Source organism: Dipodomys merriami, unplaced genomic scaffold (genome assembly GCF_024711535.1).
Source record: "Dipodomys merriami isolate MVZ:Mamm:240054 unplaced genomic scaffold, mDipMer1.0.p SCAF_2, whole genome shotgun sequence".
Lineage (NCBI taxonomy): Eukaryota > Metazoa > Chordata > Mammalia > Rodentia > Heteromyidae > Dipodomys > Dipodomys merriami.
Window position 1 is genome coordinate 43,670,996 of NW_027203381.1, and position 23,586 is coordinate 43,694,581.

The 23,586-nt window shown below is 37.2% G+C and overlaps 1 protein-coding gene across 2 annotated transcripts in view; it reads left to right on the top strand.

Moving 5' to 3' along the window:
- The window catches only part of Smchd1 (structural maintenance of chromosomes flexible hinge domain containing 1), a 141,701-nt gene that overhangs the window by 31,488 nt on the left and 86,627 nt on the right, over window positions 1-23,586 (top strand). For both annotated transcript variants that reach the window (XM_070029482.1, XM_070029483.1), the window contains exons 11-19: window positions 3,402-3,522; window positions 3,610-3,793; window positions 5,976-6,170; window positions 9,268-9,381; window positions 10,231-10,337; window positions 11,872-11,954; window positions 12,370-12,483; window positions 19,081-19,158; window positions 19,632-19,751. In XM_070029482.1, coding sequence (XP_069885583.1) covers window positions 3,402-3,522; window positions 3,610-3,793; window positions 5,976-6,170; window positions 9,268-9,381; window positions 10,231-10,337; window positions 11,872-11,954; window positions 12,370-12,483; window positions 19,081-19,158; window positions 19,632-19,751 — 1,116 coding nt within the window. The remainder of the gene's footprint in view (window positions 1-3,401; window positions 3,523-3,609; window positions 3,794-5,975; window positions 6,171-9,267; window positions 9,382-10,230; window positions 10,338-11,871; window positions 11,955-12,369; window positions 12,484-19,080; window positions 19,159-19,631; window positions 19,752-23,586) is intronic.

Below are 23,586 nucleotides of genomic sequence, written 5' to 3' on the forward strand. Positions count from 1 at the left end.
TGCTCAAGGCTAGCTCTCTACCACTTGAGCCACAGCACCACTTCCAGCTTTTTTTCTTTATGTGGTACTGAGGAATCGGAACTCAGGGCTTCATGCAAGATAGGGCTTCATGCAAGATAGGCAAGCACTCTACCATGAAGCCACATTCCAAGCCTTTTTAAAAAAATTAATTTACTGCATTGTTACCATAGAGTTGATATACAGAGGGGTTACATTTACATGTATTAGGTAATTAGTACATTTCCTTTAGTAGAGTGTCATCTGTTCCCTCCTTTTCTTTCATTCTCAGTTGTATACTTCACTTTCATCAATGTCCAGTGTGCTTCACTGCTGCACTTTTTCACCCTTTTCCCCTAGATTCTGTGTCCTCCCCTTCCCTCCTACAGATCTGCCTGTGAATATACTATAAAGAATACAGATAAAGAATATAGAGTCATCAGCAAAAGAAAAAACAAATTAAGGAAAAAGTCCTTTGTTTCCTATCTTTAGAGTTTGTTTCAGTATGTACATTATTTATATACATATGAAGAGGCACTTGGGTATTGCACCTTTGTGATTCACTCCTAAGACTATCCTCTTCTAGTCTCACTGTATGTGAGAATCTAGAATCCTGTGTAATTTGTTATATCCCAGTGCATTTTAGATCTAATTTCCACATGTCAGAGAATATGTGCTGTTTGTCTCTCTGATCTTGGCTTACCTTAACATGATTTGTTCTACTTCCATCCATTTTCCTGCATCTGACATTATTTTATTCTTTCTAATGGCTGTGTAAAAATTCCATTTATATAGGTACCACATCTTTTGGATCCACATCATCTATTGTGGGGCATCTGGGTTGTTTCCATATTTTGTCTGTTGTGAATAGTGTGGCAATGAACGTGGATATATAAGTGTCCTTACCATATCCTGGTTCATGATATGGAATGCAAGTTTTGAGCGAAAAAACTTGCCCAGAATTCGGCTCCGAGTTCAAGGCCCAATACCAAAGGAAAAAAAATACTTTATGCAACCATCTCTATCCATTTTTCTCTTTATATTTTGATTTTTCTCTTACTATAGAAAGGCTTTTTTTATAGTAACTTAAGAATTTAAAATGTTTGTATAGGTTTTCGGCCTTTAAAATCATAATCCTTACTTTTGTTTCCATTTCCTCAGTTTGATAAATATTATTTTATATGATCAGAGGCACATAGGCATTGTACCTTTGTGTTCCTCACCTAAGAAAAAAATCTTATCATGTTATATGCAATATGTTCTATTCCTTTGTTTCCTTTCTGTATATAGAATAGGATAAAGATTTAACTTAATATGTTCCTCGTGGGTTAATTTACTAAACCCTAGGGAGATTATTGAATTTGCACTAAAATAATGGATTAATAGATAGTCTCACATGCAAGTTCTTTGGTATTTCTAATATTTCCTCAGCACATCCTTAGTGTGGGGTTCTTCAGCTGCATTTTATTATTTGAATTCCATCTTCACTATTATCTATTATGTAATTTTGAGCAAACTACTCCCTACTTCTGTCAAATGTATGTAGTTGTTTATACCTCACAGAAGTGTTTAGAGGGTTAAATATGATGTTGAATCTAGGCATAGTGCAACACACGTTAGTGTTCTCAGTACATTGGAGGCCATGTTGGGCTACATACCATGACCTTATTTCTAAAGAAAAAAAGAAACTGAATAGTGTTCAGTACAGTTTAGTAAGTGTTCAGTATATGTTATTATATATACTGACTGTCTCCTGTCTTGTATCTGACTTCTGTTTAAATTTCCTATTTCTGCTTTTAGACAGTTCTTTAGATAAGGTTTTCAAAACCAGAGTTAGTAAATTGTGTGTTAACCAAAAGAATGGGTTCTCCTGTAAGAGCAAAGCAATTTGGATGGATTGAAAGAAACTTTCTTCAGAGGCTTCTTGGAAGAAGAAGGTTTTATTTTTGGTGAGGGTATAATACCAGTATACCTTAGGTGCTAATATATCAAGGTCTTAATATTTGATCTTTGTTTTTATATATCAGATTGTGTTGTTAATTACATTTTTAAAAAAAAGAAGCAGTACTTTGAATTTGGTCCTCATGTTTGCTAGACAGGTGGTCTACCATTTGAACTATGTTCTTAGCTGTTTTTGCATTAGTTATTTTTCCAGTTGGGTCTCGTGGTTTTGCCTGGGACTGCCCTGAACCTATCCCCTATTTACTCTTCCCTTACGCTTAGATTACAGTGTACATCACCACATTGAACTTACTAGTTGAGAGGGAGGGGGTCTTGTTAACTTTTTGCCTGGACTAGCATTGAATGCGATGTTCATAATCTCTACTTGCCTAATTTTCATGAAAAATTTTTACATATGTTAATCCTTTGTATATACTAGATTACCTTCCATGTATGTGTTTATAAATGTATATGTGTTTATGTTTCATGCTTTTGCAGAAATGGCTACTTTTTTCTTTAAACTTGAATTTTTGTTGTACTACTAGTTCTGACCTGATTGTGAAATTTACAGTATTCATATAAATGTTTATAGGTAGGGAAGAAGGGATGTTGCTATAGAAGTTTGTTTGTTTGTTTTGGTCAGTAGTGAAGTTTGAATTCAGGGCCTGGGCTCTGTCCTTGAGCCTCTTTGTGCTCTAGGCTAGCACTCTAGCACTTGTGCCACAGCTTCTGGTTTTTAAGTGGTTGGTTAATTGGAGATAAAGAGTCTCACGGGGACTTTTCTACCTGGGTGGGCTTTGAACCATGGCCATCAGGTCTCAGCCATGTGAGTAGCTAGATTAACAGTTGTGAGCCACCAGCACCCAGCTTTAGAATGTAGTTTTTAATATGTATGACTTTTTAACTGAATGAGATTGGAGATTCAGCATAGCTTGGTTAGTATGTAAGTAGTTATTGACTTTAAACAAGAAATGTTAGTAGCAGTGTGGGACCAGATTTCTCATAACAGTTAAGCTAACATGAATATTATTATCTTTTTTTTTTGGTCAGTCATGGGGCTTGAACCCTGGGCCTAAACGCTGTCCCTCAGCTCTTCAGCTCAAGGCTAGTGCTCTACTGCTTGAGCCACTGAGCCACTTTCATTTTTTTCTGAGTGGTTTATTAGAGATGAGAGTCTCACGGACTTTCCTGCCCTGGCTGGCTTTGAACCTCGAGCCTCAGATCTCAACTTCCTGAGTAGCTAGGATTACAGGCGTGAGCCACCAGTGCCCAGCTCATTACTATCTTTTAAGTAATTGCAAAAAAGGACTTTAGCTCCTATAGGGTGCAATTTGAAGGGTCCAAATGAATTTGTGCTATTTCTCTGAAGCAGTTATTTCATTCTTTGTAGAAATTGACTCAGGTGAAAATTGATCCTATTTTATAGAAATTAATTTTTTTATTCACTTATCCTTCTGAACTAGAACTAAAAGATGAAGATGATGATGATGACTGTTTCATACTTGATAAAGCAGCAAGAGGGAAAAGACCAATTTTTGAATGCTTTTGGAATGGACGATTAATACCATATACATCAGTTGAAGAGTAAGCTGAAAGTTGAAGAGTAATGCTGAAATTGCATTGTTTTGTAACTTGATCTTTTTTATTGATTGCTATTTTATTTTGTTCAAGCTTTGACTGGTGTACTCCTCCTAAGAAGAGAGGGCTTGCACCAATTGAATGCTACAATAGAATATCTGGTGCATTATTCACTAATGACAAATTTCAAGTTAGTACAAATAAACTTACATTTATGGATCTGGAACTGAAATTGAAAGATAAGAACACCCTTTTTACAAGGATTTTAAATGGACAGGTATGAATTTCTAGAATTAAATTTTGATAATTACAAATGTTTTTTTCTTTTAAGTTAGCAACTCAGTTTATAAGTATGATGCATGTTGATAACTATCTATCGCCCTTTCATCATTCTCTCCCAAAATGTTTTATTTTTAAGTTAACCAAAGACACTAGTAGGTTAGGTTTTCACTGATATTTTATTTTATGTACTTTAATTAAAAGATTGTGGTTAAAGAATTGATTATTTAAATATGTTTAACTTGATTTAAAATACTGTGCAGCATTTAAATGTATCAAATATTACATGATATTTTATATGTATGTCTATTTTACATATATACACACATATCTATTTAAACCTGTTTCCATTTCTTGGAGTTCTTTTCAATAAGTATTAGGCACAAAAGCATTCCACCTTTGTGTTTCTTCATTGAGAGTATCAACTTTATATTTTTGTGCATTAAAATGTTTTTGTGTGTATTTTTTATTGTAAAGAGACTGTACAAAGGGGTTACCATTACATGAGTAAGGTAATGAGTACATTTCCTATTTAGCATTGTTACCTCCTCCTTTGTTTGTCACCTACCATCCCTTCCCTCCCCACTTCCCCTGACTCCTCCCTACCCCTGCATTAACATTTTTTAAAGGTTTTTTTTTCATGAGTTTTCAGCTGTCAGTTGTACTCTAGAATTTAAAGCTGATTAATATTTGAATAAATTTACTTGAATTTCTTAGATCTTCTTATGATATGGATATAGTAAGTAGAAGCCTCAGAAGCATCTTCACATAAAAAGAGCATAGATGAATAGTTAGATCTATTTCATGAACTTTTGCACAGTGATCACCTACTTTATCTAGTCTTCTGGGTAAAAATAGAGCTGTGAAATGCTTTTTTCCCATTATGTCATTAGTATATTTTCCTACCAATATACCTGAGCAACTTACTAAGCATACTCTTAATGTAGTTTAATGTTGAGTTCCCAAGAGATAGATTTCTTTTCTTGGTTGATAGTGATTCCTGGTATTTAAAACCTTGGTTCCAGGTATGATATTGAACATTCCCTCTGAACCTTTTCCCTTCCTTCCTTAATTCATGCTTCCATGAATAATGAATATTATTCATGCTTCCATGAATATTCCATGAATATACAGGAGAAGGAATCAGGAAAATGTTTTATTATAAAGGTAACATACAGAGGGGTTACAGTTAGCATAAGCCAGGTAAAGAGTACATTTTTTGGGGGCCTTATAACCCCTTTCCTTATTCTCTGTTTTTCTCTCCCATTCTTACCTGCAAGTTGTATAGTTCATTTTCAACACAGTGTTTAGTGAGTACCACTGATGCATTTGTACCATTTTCCTTATATTTCTATGCCTCCTGTTATACTCCCAAATGCATATAAATGAACAAACAAGACAAAAAAGAAAATGAAAGCAGCAAGTAAGAAAAAACCCTGTTTCCATTTCCTGGAGTTCATTTTAATAAATATTATTTGTATGATCAGATGAAGAATAATATTTTAACTAAGCTTTATTCAGATAACAAAAGACAAACTCAATGTGCTGTTAACATATGAGGAAAATAAGAAAATATAAAACCACTGATACAGATACTTTATTTATTTTGTCGGTCGTAGGGCTTAAACTCTGGGCCTGAGCTCTGTCCCTGAGTTCTTCAGCTGAAGGTGAGCGCTCTACCACTTGAGCCACAGTGCCACTTCCAGTTTTCTCGTGTTTAATTGGAGATAAGAGTCTCATGGACTTTCCTGCCTGGTCTGGCTTTGAACTGCAATCCTCAGATCTCATTCTTCTGAATAGCTAAGATTACAGGCATGAGCCACTGGTGCCTGGCAATATTTTATTTTTGTGTATCTAAGGTGTAATACATGGAAGGAAAAAGGAAATTAGTGAGAAATGTCTAAGGCTGTATTTATTTTATATATAAATATATCTTGCATTTCATAGAACATTAAACAAATTGTTTTTGGGCTGGGAATGTGGCTTAGTGGTAGAATGCTTGCCTAACAAGCATGAAGTATCACATAAACAAAAAAAGCTGAAAGTGGTGCTGTCGCTCAAGTGGTAGTGTTAGTCTTGAGCAAAAAGAAACTCAGGGATAGTGCTCAGGCCTTGAGTTCAAGCCCCAGGACTTGCAAAAAATAAAATTAAATTAATAAATAAAATTTTTTTTTTTACAGGAACAGAGAATGAAAATTGACAGAGAATTTGCCTTGTGGCTGAAGGACTGTCATGAAAAGTATGATAAACAGATAAAATTTACACTTTTTAAAGGAATAATTACCCGTCCAGATCTTCCCTCTAAAAAGCAAGGCCCCTGGGCAACATATTCAGCAATAGAATGGGATGGAAAAATATACAAAGCAGGACAGCTGGTAAGTTGAACTTTTAGATTCAATTTAGTAGCATTTGAAACTAAGTTTAATGTATTAGAATTTCAAACAACAAAAATTATATATGTAGCCGGGTGCTGGTGGCTCACGCCTATAATCCTAGCTACTCAGGAGGCTGAGATCTGAGGATCACGGTTCAAAGCCAGCCTGGGCAGGAAACTGTAAGACTCTTTATCTCCAATAAATCACTAGAAAACCAGAAGTGGCTCTGTGGCTCAAGAGGTAGAGTGCTAGCCTTTAGCTGAAGAGCTGAGGGATAGCGCCCAAGCTCAGAGTTCAAGCCCCACTGTAATTATAGCTACTCAGGAGGCTGAGATCTGAGGATCATGGTTCAAAGCCAGCTTGGGCAGGGAAGTCCATGAGACTCCTATCTCCAGTAAACCTCTCAGAAAACTGGAAGTGGAGCTATGGCTCAAGTGGTTGAGTGCTCCCCTTGAGTTGAAGAGCTGAGGGACAGCACCCAGGCCAAGAGCTCAAGCCCCACGACCAAAAAAAAAAAAAAAATTAAAAAATGTATGTATAAACTCTTAAGGAGCTAGTAAAGAATAAAAAGGACAAACTGATTTTAATTAGTGAATTTTTTAAAAAAAAGTCTTTATTATTATTATTATTATTTTTTTTTTTTTTTTTTTGTCGGCCGTGGGGCTTGAACTCTGGGCCTGGGCGCTGTCCCTCAGCTCTTCAGCTCAAGGCGAGCGCTCTACCACTTGAGCTACAGCGCCACTTCCGGTTTTCTGGTGGTTTATTGGAGATAGGAGTCTCACGGTCTTTCCTGCCCGGGCTGGCTTTGAACCGCGATCCTCAGATCTCAGCCTCCTGAGTAGCTAGGATTACAGGCGTGAGCCACCAGCGCCCGGCAAAAGTCTTTATTATTAAGCCAGGTGCTGGTGGCTCTGGGCAGAAAAGTCCCCATGAGATTCTTTTTTTTTTTTTTTTTTTTGCCGGTCATGGGGCCTGAACTCTGGGCCTGGGCGCTGTCCCTCAGCTCTTCAGCTCAAGGCTAGCACTCTACCACTTGAGCCACAGCACCACTTCCGGCTTTTTCTGCTTATGTGGTGCTGAGGAATCAAACCCAGGGCCTCATGCATGCGAGGCAAACACTTTACCACTGAGCCACCTTCCCAGCCCATGAGGTGGGGTTTTTTTTTTGTGTGTGTGTGTGTGTGTGTATGTGTGTGTGTGTGGTTTTGGGGGGGAGGGGGTCCAGTCGTGGGGCCTGAACTCTGGGCCTGGGTGCTGTCCCTCAGCTCTTCAGCTCAGGGCTAACACTCTGCCACTTGAGTCACAGCGCCACTTCTGGCTTTTTTCTTTTTGCTTATGTGGTGCTGAGGAGTCGAACCCAGGGCCTCATGCATGCAAGGCAAGTGCTCTACCACTGAGCCACCTTCCCAGCCCCATGAGATTCTTATCTCCAATTAATCATTCAGAACTGGAAGTGGCACTGTGGCTCCAGTGGTAGAGTGTGAGCCTTGGGCACAATGAGGCACAGGGACAGTTTTAGGCTGTGAGTTCAAGTCCTATAACTGAGAAAAGTCTTGATTATTGTTACAAGTTCCACTTTTTTATTGCTAGTTCTTAAGGTATTATGATTTCCTAAAAATAGGATAATGGAAGCATGGACCATGGATGAGAAGAGAATAAATTCAGTGAAGAGAGGTTGAAAAATCTTTGTGCAGTTGAAAAAAGAGAATTTTTTACTTTGAATGGTGTTGGGGCTTGGAAGGAGAGGAACAAATCATGAAATTCTTTAGGCAAAAGTTGATTTGGGTGAACATTAAAACATAGAAGCTGGGCAACTGTGGGTCATGCCTGTAATCCTAGTACCTCAGGAGGCTGAGATCTGAGAATTGCAGTTTGAAGCACACCTGGAAAGGAAATCCAAGAAATTGCTGGAAGTGGAACTGTAACTCAGTTCCACTAGAGTACTAGCCTTGAGCAAAAACAAAAAGAGCTCAGGACCAACCCACAATAAGATGGGGGTGGGTGGGCATAGGGGTTGGGGCGGGGGAGAGTTTGCAGAGGGAGGGAGAAAAAGGGATATAGGTAATTAGAGGAAGTGCAGGCAAATGAAGTCATATGTAAAAATGTAAAAATGGTGCTATGTAATTGAGAATGTTAGGAAAAATGGTGGAGGATAAAGGAAGGGATGACATTAAGATGCATTGTAATCATACTGACTTGTTGAATTGAAACCCCTTTGTACAATTACTTAGAATTTTAAAAAGTAGAGACATGAATCTACATAGATAGATAATTACAAAAGTAGAAGAGCATTTGTTTTCCATTAATGTGAGGGGTCATATCATATATTGAAAGTCATGGAGTTGGATGAGACTATCTAGAAATGTTTAATATAGAGCTAAGTGCTGAGGCTTATCTAACATTTAAGGGATAGAATGTAAAGGAACTGGCAAAGGAGACAAAGAATAAACTCCTGAGAAAAATGGAAACTAGAAGAGTTTAATGTCCCTGAATCCAAGTGAAAAAATTACTTTGTCAAATGCTTTGTGGACTTGAGTAAAAGCATTGAGGTGAAGTTCTTATGAACATTAGATATACATAAACAAGTTCAGCAAAATGGCAAGCAGTAAGAATTGTCCTGAATGGGAACTTCTTTGTACAACTACTTAAAGATAATTAAAAAAAAAGAATTGTCCTGAAACCTATAGTGTATTTGAGTCAAAATAATTTACAAATGAGGATGATAAGGTAGATGGGTTATAAACTCTTACAGTCCTTTTTGTATTTTCTGAAGTGAACTAGTAGAAATAATATCCTTAGCATTAAGGCAAATACCATAATCAAGTTTTGTGCTAATTTATTTGATAAAAATGTTATTCAACTTTATAAATTCATGTTTATGACATTTGTGTAAATAAAGCTTCTATATTTAAAAAAAATTGGTAGTAAGTGGACAGCCTTACAAATATAATTTTATTAGAATACTACATTAGTATTTCTAATGATAGTTACTAGGGGTTTTTGCCTTACCTAAGAGAACTTTATGATGTATAATTAGTACTAAATCTCTTTTAGTAAATATTACGACTGATTTTTTTCTTAAACATCTATATATCAGGTCAAGACAACCAAGACACTTCCTCTTTTTTATGGAAGCATAGTAAGATTTTTTCTTTATGGTGATCATGATGGAGAAGTATATGCTACAGGAGGAGAAGTTCAAATTGCAATGGTAAGACAGAAAGTTAATAAAAAAGTTTAAAAAATAATAAAAAGTCTTAAAAGTCTGAAAAATAAAAAAAAGTCTTACAGTGCCTTAAAAATAAAGATATGAGGTGGTGGCTCACGCCTGTAATCCTAGCTACTCAGGAGGCTGAGATCTAAGGATCACGGTTCAAAGCCAGCTCCGGCAGGAAAGACTATGAGACTCCTATCTCCAATAAACCACCAGAAAACCGGAAGTGGCGCTGTAGCTCAAGTGGTAGAGCACTCACCTTGAGCTGAAGAGCTGACGGACAGCGCCCAGGCCCAGAGTTCAAGCCCCACGACTGACCAAAAATAAATAAAAATAAATAAATAAAGATATCTCTTTTCTTATGATGCTTTTAACTAAAGACATTGAATTTGTCTTGGTACCACTTTTGTACAGGTGTCAGAATAAAGGTCCCAGTTTTTTTTTTGTTTTTTTTTTTTTTGTCTTTTTGGTACTGGGGATTGAACCCAGGACGTTGCACTTGCTAGGCAAGCGCTTTGCCACTGAGCTACATCCCAACCCCACAGTATTTTTATATTTGAATTTTTTTCCATTAAATGAAGTAGTTGTGGTCAGCATGAAATTTTAATTTTTTAATAAGCTGTGGAATTTAATATCTGTATGTCCAGTCTTTGCAAACACAATAATTTTATAAAGTATGCAAATTCTACCTCAAGCATGAGTAATTCAAGACTATGGTGTATGTTCTGTATATAATATTTTGTTTGAATTACAGAGATTAAATTGCCTTAGCAGGAAAAAAATGGATGAGTTTTGTAGCTAAATTTAGTTTTCTTTGAAATGGTGTAAACTCATTTATTTATTCAGGAACCTCAGGCACTGTATGATGAAGTAAGAACTGTGCCAATTGCAAAACTGGATAGGACAGTTGCTGAGAAAACTGTTAGAAAATATGTGGAAGATGAAATGGCAAGGTAAGATAAATTTCAAAAGCATGACTAAAATAAAATTAGGGGAATTGTAGTGCTTTTAAGTATTGCTGCATACATCTCTGATAGTTTTAAGATTTTGGACATAGAGAGGTGAATGTCTTTGACATTAAGGCCTCTTTAAGGTCAATTAAGGTCTTATAAAAACAAACCTTCACTTGTAGCAAAGAAAGGAAACATTCTGTATCTGAAATATCAGTTTTCTAAGGTATTGGAAGGAAAAATAGTTTGGCTTACAACTAAATAAAACATGTCGGGGGAGGGAGGAGTTGGGGAGGTGGGGAAGGAGGGGATGGTAGGGGTAAAACAAAGGAGGGGTAACAATGCTGGATAGGAAATCTACTCATTACCTTACTCATTTAACTGTAACCCCTCTGTACAGTATCTTTATAATAAAAAAAATACCTATTAAAAAAATTTGGCGGTACCTTCTTTTAGTGTGTGTATTTAACTCAGGGCCTAGGTACTATCTCTTAGCTTTTTCACGTAAGGCTGGTACTCTACCACTTGAGACACAGCTACATTTTGGCTTTTTGGTGATGAATTGGAGATAAGTGCCTCACAGGCTTTCTTGCCTTGGCTGGTTTTGCATTAATCCTCAAATTTCAGCCTCCTAAGTAGCTGGGGTTAACAGGCATGCGTGACTGATATCCAGCTTGATGATACCTTCTGAGAAGTAAAATTAGTAAAAAGAAGTAACTGAGCACCATGATGTGCACCTGTAATTGTAGCATTATTTAGGAGGCTGAGGTACACAGTGATGAATTTAGGTCAGCCTGGGTTACATAGTTAGGACACTGCCAAGAAACCAAAACAATGGACTGGTGGACCAGATGTTAGAAACTTGCCTTGAGCAAAAAAAGCTCAACATCACCACCCAGGCTTTGAATTCAAGCCCCAGAACTCAAAAGTAGGGGGGGCTGGGAAGGTGACACAGAACTCAAAAGTAGGGGGCCTGGGAAGGTGACTCAGCGGTAGAGTGCTTGCCTTGCATTCATGAGGCCCTGGGTTTGATTCCTAGCACATATAAACAGAAAAAGCTGGAAGTGGTGCTGTGGCTCAAGTTGTAGAGCGCTCGCCTTGAGCTGAAGAGCTCAGGGACAGCACCCAGGCCTAGAGTTCAAGCCCCACAACTGACCCCCCCCCCCCAAAAAAAAAAGGCAGAATTTTATTCTACAGTCTTCTGGTTCTTTGGTTAATGTTGCTGTTATTTTGTTTCTTATTGATTTTTTTTTTAATTTTTAGAGTTTATTTTGTGTCCTAAAGGTAACATGTATTTACTGTAAACAGTCAGAAAAATCCAAGAAATTGATGGTTTCTAAGTTGAAATACCAGGAAACTTTTGTCTTTTTTTTTTAAAGTAGTCATATCAAGATTAGAAAGGAAAATAGTTGTTTATATAGAAAATTGATTTGGCCTTTCAAAATATGCCAACAGTAATTTATAATTGTAGTAACTCATTTTCTAATTAAAGCTGTAATAAATTTCGTGAAACATTAATATGCTGGTTTCATAATAGGCTCCCTGATAGATTATCAGTAACTTGGCCGGAAGGAGATGAATTATTGCCTAATGAAATTAGGCCTGCTGGAACCCCCATTGGTATGTTGATTTCTAGTAACAAAATTGTTTTTATTCTGCCTTAAAAAATATAAGAAATTTGGCCGGGCGCTGGTGGCTCACACCTGTAATCCTAGCTACTCAGGAGGCTGAGATCTGAGGATCGCGGTTCAAAGCCAGCCCGGGCAGGAAAGACTGTGAGACTCCTATCTCCAATAAACCACCAGAAAACCGGAAGTGGCGCTGTAGCTCAAGTGGTAGAGCACTCGCCTTGAGCTGAAGAGCTGAGGGACAGCGCCTAGGCCCAGAGTTCAAGCCCCACGACCGACCAAAAAAAAAAAAAAAAAAAAAAAATATATATATATATATATATATATAAGAAATTAGAATATAATGTAAAGACCCAGCAGATTCTTTCTGTATAAATTAAGATACTCTCTTAATTTTGAACTCATAGGTGCATTAAGAATTGAAATACTAAATAAAAAGGGGGAAGCAATGCAGAAGCTTCCAGGAACAAGTCATGGAGGATCAAAGAAACTCCTGGTTGAACTTAAGGTTATATTGCACTGTAAGTATATACTTGTTTGAATGTTTTGTGTCCATTTAGATACCAAATTTGTGGGTGATTAGCTTTTGTTTTTGTTTTTTGGGTCAGGTCGTGGGGCCTGAACTCTGTGCCTGGGCGCTGTCCCTCAGCTCTTCAGCTCAAGGCTAGCACTCTACCACTTGAGCCACAGCGCCACTTCCGGCTTTATTTTTTCTGCTTATGTGGTGCTGAGGAATCGAACCCAGGGCCTCATGCATGCAAGGCAAGTGCTCTACCACTGAGCCATCTTCCCAGCCCGGGAGATTAGCTTTTATTATTATCATATATTAATTGTACAAAGAGATTTCTCTGTGGTATGTGTCCAGCAATGCATGTAATTTACTTAGGTCGTTTTCATTCTCTCTTCTATGTTCTTATTCCTTCCTTTTACAATTTTAATTGTTTTGTTATTCTATTGCTGTATGTGTATGTTATGTGCTTTGCTAATATTCATTCCCCACATCATCCTTTCCCTTTTTATCCTCTTCCCCTTCCCCTTTATAGATTTGATTACAGATGCTCCACTTCACCCAGCAAACTTTTTCTTCCTGCGTGGATCTCAGGCATTCATTTTTCCAATATCTGCTTCCTCAGTATCTAGACAGTGCTCTCACCTCCTTTTAGTTGAGTATTGTCTGGTCTGTCTGTTTTTTTGTTTTGTTTTTTGAGGGAAGCTCAGCCACTTGTTCTGTAGAGTGTTTCATGTATTTCTGTTCATTTCTTTGGCATGGTAAAGAGGAAAACAAACTTTTTGCTGGTTTGCACATAGAACACCTCTGACATCAATGATGTCTTGTTTTTTTTTTTTCTCCCAATGTTGCCTAGTTTTCCATTTCTTAGCAGCTACCAGCTGATAGCTTAACTGATAGTTTAACTCATTTCTGATACTAAGTGCTCATTAGGTACAGACATAATTGGTTAAAAGTACATTACTGTAAGACTGCCCAGTTCAGATACTTATTTCAGGATCATTTCCTCAGATAAGAACATTTCTAGAATGGCTTACAAAACTCAGAGAAACATTTATTTATATTAGTTATATTATAATGGGTGCAACACCAGTCCAGCTTTCCATACCTCTTCTTCCTCCTGGAATGTTATGGTGGTGCCATTATGGTATATATGGTAGATTAATTCATTGCCCATTGATGGATAGATCTGATTATCTTTTCTCCATTTAATGCCAGGCAGGGTTTAGCAGAATTTCAACTCACATTGTACCTTTTCCTGCAACCACTGTCTATCCTTAGATACTTTACTCATTAATAAAAACTTATGTGGTAAGTTTTTTTGTTTTTCTTTTTTCGGCATGAAAAACAAAAGATATTCCTATCACAGGACTCAGAATTTTAAGGATTTTAGGAATTTTCTACCAAGGACTGGAGGAAGATCAAGTATAGTTTAACCCTCTTTATCTTGGTTCCACATTAGCCAATTCAACCAATTTGTGTTGAAAATACTTGAGGGGAAAAAAAATTGTGTCTGTACACAATGAATACATACTGATTTTTTCACCATTTTCCTTAAATAATATAGTATAGCATTTATATAATATGTATAGTGTATAGGACATTGTATGTAATCTAGAGATGACTTAAAGTATGTGATTATATATAGTTAATATGCAAATACTATGTCATTTTATATAAGGGACCTGACAATCCATAGAGTGTGCTTGGGTCCTAATGCCAATGCCATTATGGCAGGCTGGTATAAAATATATTTTTGACAATCAGTCCATTTATATTGCTTCATTTTTTTTTCCACTTTGGATGTACTTTTATGTTATCTTCTGTATCATTTTGATATGACCCTAAATTTCTTTGATTTTGGCTTTCTTGATTTCTAGCTTAAGGTAGCATAGAATCTTTTTGTTCATATATGTCACTCTAGACCCAATTCATGCTGTACCCCTAATTTTTTTTCAGTGGGGAATGCTAGTTTAGAGTCTTCAGTTTGCCCAGTTTACCACTGGGTAAAATTCGTCCTTTACTTGTCAACTGACAGCTCAGAATGATTATTTCTGAAAAAGAAAAGAAAAATAGTATATTTTGGGTTTTTACTTAATTACTTTTATTTTATACTTTTATATCCATTCAGTTGTATTGAAAGTCTTTATTCTTTTTATTTTTGGTTCTAGGTATTAAACCCAGATCTTTGCCATGAAAAGCACACACTTTATCATTGAGCCATGCTCAACAGCCTATTTGTATGTACATATGTATTAGTTGTACTGAGGATTAAACTCAGGGCCTCATGCTTCCGGACAGGCTCTACTTTTTGAGCCATAGCCAAATCTTTTTGCTTTGTTTGTTTTCCAAATGGACTCTTAGGCTTTTGCCTGGGACTGACCTTAAACCCCAATCTTTATTCCTCCCTCTTTTTAGTATTGGAAATTTCAGATAGTGTCATAATACCAGACTTTATTTTGAAATAAGTTCTCACTAACTTTTGACCATACTGGCCATAAACTATCTCTGCTTCCACAATAGCTTGGATTATATGTGTGTACTACCAGGTCTAACCTGTGTGTGTATGTATGAGGAGGAATGTGTGTGTGTGTATGTATTATTGGCAGTATTGGGAATTGAACTGAGAAACTCATGGTTGCTATAGACACATGTTGTTCTACTTTGAACTGTGTTCTCAGTCCTTACAGTTTTTATTGTTTTGTTTTTTGTATGGTCAGTTCTAGGGCTTAAACTCAGAGCCTGAGTGCTGTTCCTCCACATTTTTTTTTCTCCTCAAGGGTAAAGGTCTACCACATAAGCCACAGTGTTCCATCCTGCTTTTTAGTGATTAATTGGAAATGAGAGTCCCACAGACTTTCTTATCCAGGCTAGCTTTCAATCATGATTCTCACATGTCAGCCTTCTTAGTAGTTAGGATTACAGATATGAGCTACCAGCTCCTGGCTTCATTTTTGATTCTACTTTGTTTTTGTGCCAGTCCTGAGGCTTGAACACTCAGGACTTAGGCACTGTCCCTCAAGGCTTGTGTACGACCATTACAGCAACAGCTCTACTTTGGCATTTTGGTTCTTTAAAAAAAAAATATATATATATATATATATATATATATTATTTATTTTTATTTTTTTTTATTTTTTGGGTCCGGTCGTGGGGCCTGAACTCTAGGCCTGGGTGCTGTCCCTCAGCTCTTCAAAGAGCTCAAGGCTAGCACTCTACCATTTGAGCCACAGTGCCACTTCTGGCTTTTTTTTTTTCTGCCTATGTGGTGCTGAGGAATCGAACCCAGGTCCTCAAGCATGCAAGGTGAGCGCTCTACCACTGAGCCACCTTCCCAGCCCGGCATTTTGGTTCTTAATTGGAGAGAAGAATCTCATGGGCTTTCCTGCCCTGTGGCTTCAAATAGTGATCCTCAGATCTCATATTCCTGAGTAGCTGGGATTATAACCATGAACTATTAGCACCCAGCCCATTTTTTATTCTTTTGTGCTTTTTTTTGGTTTTAATTTTTAAAATAGTTATTATCAAGGTGATGTACAGAGGGGTTATGGTTACATAAGTCAGGTAAAGAGAACATTTCTGTTTTGACACCCATAGGTTTGTATATTCATTTCCATTTTTGATTCTTAATAATTGTTTATATACTTTATCCTAGAACGTATTCTGATACTTTCAATGCTGTAATACTGGTGGTATTAATATTGTAGTAATTGTTGGATTAAATTTTATTTTGTTCTTAGATACTTTTTTTATGTGCATAGTGAAAAATTTACTTAAACAATTACCTTTTTTTCATGTGTAGTTATGTCATCTACCTGATATCCAAGACATTTGTATTGTTCTAAAGTAGCAATAAATAAGAAGGAATATTTTGGAGAAGTCATATCATCCCTCTACTTTATTCTTTTCTTCTGCCTTTTTTGCTAGTACTTGGAGCTTGAGCTTAGAGCTTTATGCTCTACTAGGCTTTTCTGCTCAAGGCTCACTTTCTACAACTTTAGCCACAGCCTTGCTCAGAATGATTTGTTCTAGTTCTATCCATTTCCCTGGGAATGCCATTATTTTGTCCTTTCTAATGGCTGCATGATATTTCATTGTATATAGATAACACAGTTTTTGGATCCATTCATCTGGTGTAGGACATCTGGGTTGTTTCCATATCTTGGTTATTGTGAACAGTGCTGCAATGAATATGGAGGTGCATATGTCCTTGTATCTTGGTTCCTGTTGCTTAGAGTAGATGCCTAGTAGTAGTATGGCTGTGTCATAGGGGAGGTCTATATTTAGCTTTCTGGGGTACCTCCAGACTGCTTTCCAAAGTGGTTATATTAGTGCACATTCCTACCAGCCATGCAATAGGGTTCTTTCTCCACATCTCTGCCAACATTTGTCATTGGCTGAATTTAGGATGTGGGCCATTCTGACTAGGGTAACGTGGTATCTCAGGGTTGTTTTTAATTTGCATTTCCTTCACAGCCAGATTTGGTGAACATTTCCTCATGTGTTTCTTTGCCATTTTTATCTCTTCTTCTGAGAAGTCTCTCTTTAGTTCCCTTGACCATTTAATGATTGGTTTGTTAGATTTGGGAGGGATTAGTTTCTTGACTTCCCTGTACATATGGATATTAGGCCTTTGTCTGATATGTTGCTGTTAATATTTTTTCCCAGTTAGTTGGCTTTCTTTCTAGTTTGGTTGCAATATCTTTATCTGTGCAGAAACTTTTTATTTTAAGGTAGCCCCATTTGTTGAGTCTCTCCAATTTGTTGTGGCCTTGGGACTTTCTTTAGGAAGTTCTTGCCTATGCCTGTAAGTTCAGATCTTTCTCCTACTCTGTTTTGCAGTAGTTTCAGAGTTTCAGGTTTGATGTTAAGGTCTTTAATCCATTTTGAGTTAATGTTTTTAGTTCATGGTGATAGGTTGGGGCCCAATTTCAGTTTTCTGCATGTGTCTACCCAGTTTTCTCAGAACCAATAGTTGAAGAGGCTATTTTTCTTCCACTGTATGTCTTTGACTCCTTTGTCAAATATCAGGTGGCTATATGTATAGTGATTTTATTTCTGGATCTTCTAATCTGTTCCATTGGTCTTTGGGTCTGTTCTTGTGCCAATACCAAGCTGTCTTTGTTATTATGGCTCTACAGTAGAGCTTGAAATTGTGATCCCTCCTCCCCCCCGCATTGTTTCTTTTGCCTAGAAATACTTTGGCTATTCTAGGTCTTTTGTTGTTCCCTATGATTTTGGATTGTTTTCTCTGTCATTGTTTTTTCTGCCATTAGGATTTTGATTGGAATTGCATTGAATCTGTGTATCATTTTTGGCAGTATGGACATTTTCACAATATTGATTGTGCTTATCCAAGAACATGGAAGGTCCTTCCATTTTCTGGTGTCCTCTTTGATTTCTTTTTTTAGATTTTTGTAGTTTTCACTAATTAGGTCATTTACTCTTTGGTTAGGGTATTTTTTTTTTTTTTTTGTCGGTTGTGGGGCTTGAACTCTGGGCCTGGGCGCTGTCCCTTAGCTCTTCAGCTCAAGGCGAGCACTCTACCACTTGAGCCACAGCACCACTTCTGGTTTTCTGTGGTTTATTGGAGATAAGAGTTTCACAGACTTTCCTACAGGGGCTCACTTTGAACCGCCATCCTCAGTTCTTAGCCTCCTGAGTAGATATTTGATTAGGTTAATTCCTAGATATTTTATTTTTTGGGGGGTTATTGCAAGTAATTTCCCTTTCTTGACCTTGGATCTGTTTATATGATGGATTGTACTAATTGATTTATGTATGTTAAACCATCCCTGCATCTCTGGGATGAAGCCTACTTGATCATAATGTATGATTTTTTTTTTTTTTTAAACATGTTTCTTGATTCTGTTGGCTAAATTTTTTTTTGGGGTCGTCATTCGTGGGGATTGAACTCTGGGCTTAGGCGCTGTTCCTCAGCTCTTTAGCTCAAGGTGAGCGCGTTACCGCTTGAGCTACAGTGCCACTTCAGGTTTTCTAGTGGTTTATTGGAGATCAGAGTCTCGTGGACTTTCCTTCCTGGGCTGGTTTTGAACCATGATCCTCAAGATCTCAGCCTCCTGAGTAGGTAGGATCATGAGCCACTGCCACCTGGCAGGCCAAAACTTTATTGAGGAGCTTTGCCTCTGTGTTTATCAAAGAGATTGGTCTGTAGTTCCCTTTTTTTGTTGGGTCTTTCCCTAGTTTGGGGATGAGTGTGATATTGGCTTCACAGAATGAGTTTGGGATTTCTCCTTTTGCCAGGACTGGCACAGAAAAAAATCACTTTTTCGTAATGAACTATATGTTAATTTTGAGGAAATTTTTAAAATGGGTTTTACTATGAAAATTGTTTTACCAATTAAGCTATTACAAGTTAATGTGAAATGTCTTATGAAGATTTGAAATAAAGGAATTTTAATGAGCTGAATGAGTAAACTTCAGTTATTGTTTTTTACTTGCATAGGGTATACTTTAAGATCTTTTGAAACTTTAAAACAGTTTTTAAAAATACACTACAAATAAAGATAATGACATTAAATACTAATGTGACATCTTGCATTCATATTTTGTATTCAGTGTCTCAAAGCAGTATTTCTATTTTCTTTAGCTTCAAGTGGGAATAAAGAAATCATTTCACATATCAGTCAACATGGAGGAAAATGGCCTTATTGGTTTAAAAAAATGGGTGAGTTATTATTCTGAATGTTAAATCCATTGGAGCCTGCAGATGTATTTTGGTGGTAACAGCTTCCCTACCATAAATGAGATCTTGTGTGTTTTTAAAAAAAAAAAATTTATTATTACAATACCATACAGAGGAGTTACAATTACATGGGCAAGATAATGAGTGCATTTCTTATCAAGCATTTTGCTTCCTCCTTTGTTTCCTCTTCCTATCCCTTCCCATATTCCCCCTCCCCCCTGCCAAAGTTGTAAAGTTTGTTTTTCGACATAAGAGATCTTGGGTTTGATCTGTCATCATCAATAACCATAGTGCTGACATGCTAGTACCAGGCTGTAGTCCCAGTTCAGGAAGCTGATTAAAAGGACAATCAGTGGAATGCACAAGTTCATACCAGTGGGATCTTATCTCACCAAAACAATTTACATGTAAGGTAGAATTGTGCTGACATAAGATTTAATTTGTCATTGATCTAGAAAATATCCAAAAATTGGGGAATTACACATTGAAATTACAAGTTGTATTGAATGAAAGCAATGCAGACACCTATGCAGGAAGACCACTCCCATCTAAAGCCATTAAATTTTCTGTTAAAGGTAAGTAAAATGCTAACATGTGATTACAACTAAAAGTTACATTTTTTTTTTAAATTTTTTTATTGTAAAGATACTATACAGAGGGTTACAGTTACATGAGTGAGGTAATGAGTACACTTCCTCTTGAACATTGTTACCCCCTCCATTGTTTTCCTTCTACCATCCCCTCCCTCCCTTCCCCAAGGTTCTTTTTTTTTTTTTTTTTTTTTTTTTTGATTGTGATTAAGTGATTACTTAATTTCCGGAAATTCACAGTATTGTGGAATAATGATGTTCCTTTAAAGTCACAAGTTCATTCTAACTTTCCTGGAGCAAATTGTCTATCACAGTCTGTAATATATAACGGTGCTCATATGTTATATGTGATCAGCAGCATGGGGATATTTAGTAGTGGTTCAAGCAGATGAATGGGAGTTAAGTCCTGTTAGTTTTGTCATATCACCTAACATTTTGGATTCATCATCCACTTATCAGGGAGACCATGTACTGTTTGTCTCTTCGTTCTTGGCTTACCTCGCTCAACATGATTCCTTCTAGCTCCATCCATTTCCCTGCAAATGCCATTATTTTGTCATTTCTAATGGCTGCATAATATTCCATTGTGTATAGATACCACAATTTTTGGATCCATTCATCTGTGGTGGGGCATCTAGGTTGTTTCCATATCCTAGCTATTGCGAACAGTGCTGCAATAAACATGGAGGTGCACGTGTCCTTGTATATTGGTTCCTGTTGTTCAGGGTAGATGCCTAGAAGTGGTATGACTGGGTCTTAAGGGAGGTCAATCTTTAGCTTTCTAAGGACCCTCCAGACTGCTTTCCAAAGTGGTTGTATGAGTGTACATTCCCACCAGCAGTGTAATAGCGTTCCTCGTTCTCCACATCCCCTCCAGCATTTGTCGTTGGCTGATTTGTGGATATGGGACATTCTGACTGGGGTAAGGTGGTATCTCAGGGTTGTCTTTATTTGCATTTCCTTCACCACCAGGGATGATGAACATTTCCTCATGTGTTTCTTTGCCATTTTTATTTCTTCATTTGAGAAGTCCCTCTTTAGTTCCCTTGCCCATTTAGTAATTGGTTTGTTAGGTTTGGGAGGGATTAGTTTCTTGAGTTCCCTGTATATACAGGATGTTAACCCCTTGTCTGATATATTGCTGGTAAATATTTTTTCCCAATGAGTTGGTTGTCTTTCTAGCTTGGTTGCGATAGCTTTAGCTGTGCAGAAGCTTTTTATTTTAAGGTAGTCCCATTTGTCGAGTCTCTCTCCAATTTGTTGTGACCCTGGGACTCTGTTCAGGAAGTTCCTTCCTGTGCCTATTAGTTCAAGTGTCTCTCCTACTCTGTCCTGCAGTAGTTTCAGAGATTCAGGTTTAATGTTAAGGTCTTTAATCCATTTTGAGTTGATGTTGGTGCATGGTGAAAGGCTGGGGTACACTTTTAGTTTTCTGCATGTGGCTGCCCAGTTTTCCCAGCACCAGTGGTTGAAGAGGCTCTGTTTCTTCCATTGTATGTCTTTGGATCCTTTGTCGCATATCAGCTGGCTGTAGGCCTGTGGATTTATTTCTGGATCTTCTGTTCTGTTCCATTGGTCTTCGGGTCTGTTTTTGTGCCAGTACCATGCTGTCTTTGTTATTATAGCTCTGTAGTAGAGTTTGAAGTTCGGCATGGATAGCCCTCCCATATTGTCTTTATCCCCTAGAATTGTTTTGGCTATTCTAGGTCTTTTGTTGTTCCATATGAATTTTTGGACTGTTTTCTGTATTTCAGTGATGTACGTCATTGGGATTTTAATAGGAATTGCGTTGAATTTGTATATTAGTTTTGGAAGTATTACCATCTTTACTATATTAAGTCGGCCTATCCAGGAGCATGGGAGGTCTTTCCATTTCCTAGTGTCTTCTGCAATTTCTTTCTTTAACTTTTTATAGTTCTCATTAAATAGTTCTTTTACATCTTTGGTTAGGTTAATTCCTAAATATTTTATTTTTCGGGAGGTTATTGTGAATGGGGTTGCTCCTTTTATTTCCCTCTCTTCCTGTACATTGTCAGTGTATAGGAAGGCAACTGATTTTTGTGGGTTTATTTTGTATCCTGCTATTTTGCCGAAGTGATTTATGATTTCTAAGAGTTTGGGGATGGAGTTTTTGGGATCGTGGAGGTATAGTATCATGTCGTCTGCAAAAAGGGATAGTTTAACTTCTTTCCCTATGCGGATCCCTTTAATGTCTTTTTCTTGCCTTATTGCCCTGGCTAAGGGTTCTAGGACTATATTGAAGAGGAGTGGAGACAGTGGGCATCCTTGCCTTGTTCCTGATTTTAGGAGAATTGGTTGTAGCTTTTCCCCATTAAGTATAATATTGGCTATTGGTCTGTCATAAATGGCTTTTATTGTTTTTAGAAATGTTCCTTCTATTCCTATTTTCTCCAGAGCTTTTAGCATGAATGAATGTTGAATTTTGTCACAGGCCTTTTCTGCATCTGTGGCGATAATCATGTGATTCTTGACCTTGGCTCTGTTGATATGTTGGATTACATTTATTGACTTACGTATGTTAAACCATCCCTGTGTCTCTGGGATGAAGCCTACCTGGTCATAGTGAATTATTTTTTTTATGTGTTTCTGGATTCTGTTAGCTAGAATCTTGTTAAGGATCTTTGCATCTGTGTTCATCAAGGAGATTGGCCTGTAATTCTCCTTTTTGGTTGGGTCTTTGCCTGGTTTGGGGATGAGTGTGATATTGGCTTTGTAGAATGAGTTTGGGATAGCTCCCTCCTTCTCTGTTTCTCTGAAGAGCTTGAGGAGTATGGGTATTAGTTCTTGTTTAAAGGTCTTATAGAATTCTGCTGTGAATCCATCTGGTCCTGGGCTTTTTTTTGTTGGAAGACTTTTGATAGCTTCCTGTATCTCATTATAGGATATTGGCTTATTTAATTGGTTAACTTCTTCTTTGCTCAGTTTGGGCAACTTGTATTTCTCTAAAAATGCATCCATTTCTGCCCGATTTTCTTCCTTTAGAGAGTATAGCTTTTGAAAGTAGTCTGTTAGAATTGTTTGGATATCTTGGGTACGTGTTGTGATGTTTCCCGTGGCATCCCTAATCCTATTAATATGGGTTTCCTCTCTTCTTTTTTTAATTAATCTAGCCAATGGGCCATCAATTTTGTTTATTTTTTCAAAGAACCAGCTTTTTGTTTGGTTTATTTTGGTTATGGTTTTCTGATTTTCTAATTGGTTAATCTCTGCTTTTAATTTGGTTATCTGCCTTCTTCTAGTAGCTTTAGGTCCCATTTTTTCTTGTTTTTCTAGCTGTTTTAATTGCAACATGAGATTATTTACTTGGTCTGTCTCCATTCTCTTGATGTGGGCACTGAGGGCAATAAATTTGCCCCTCAGGACTGCTTTTGCTGTGTCCCACAAGTTTCTTTGTGAGGTGTTTTCATTTTCATTGAGTTGTAGGAAATGCTTTATTTCTTCTCTGATCTCTTCTGTTATCCAGGCATTGTTAAGGAGTGTGCTGTTCAATTTCCATGTATTAGAGAAATTTCTACGGTATGCTTTGTTATTGAGAGCTAGCTTGATTCCACTGTGGTCAGATAGGATACAGGGGATTATGTCGATCCCTTTGTATTTGCTTAAGTTCCTTGCATGAACTATGATATGGTCTATTTTGGAGAAAGTTCCGTGAGGTGCTGAGAAGAATGTGTCCTGTGTTGTTTTAGGGTGAAATACTCGGTAGATGTCAGTTAATTCCACTTGAAGTATGGCCTCTCTTAATTCGGTAGCTTCTTTGCCAATCCTCTGGTTGGTAGACCTGTCCTTTGGTGAGAGTGGT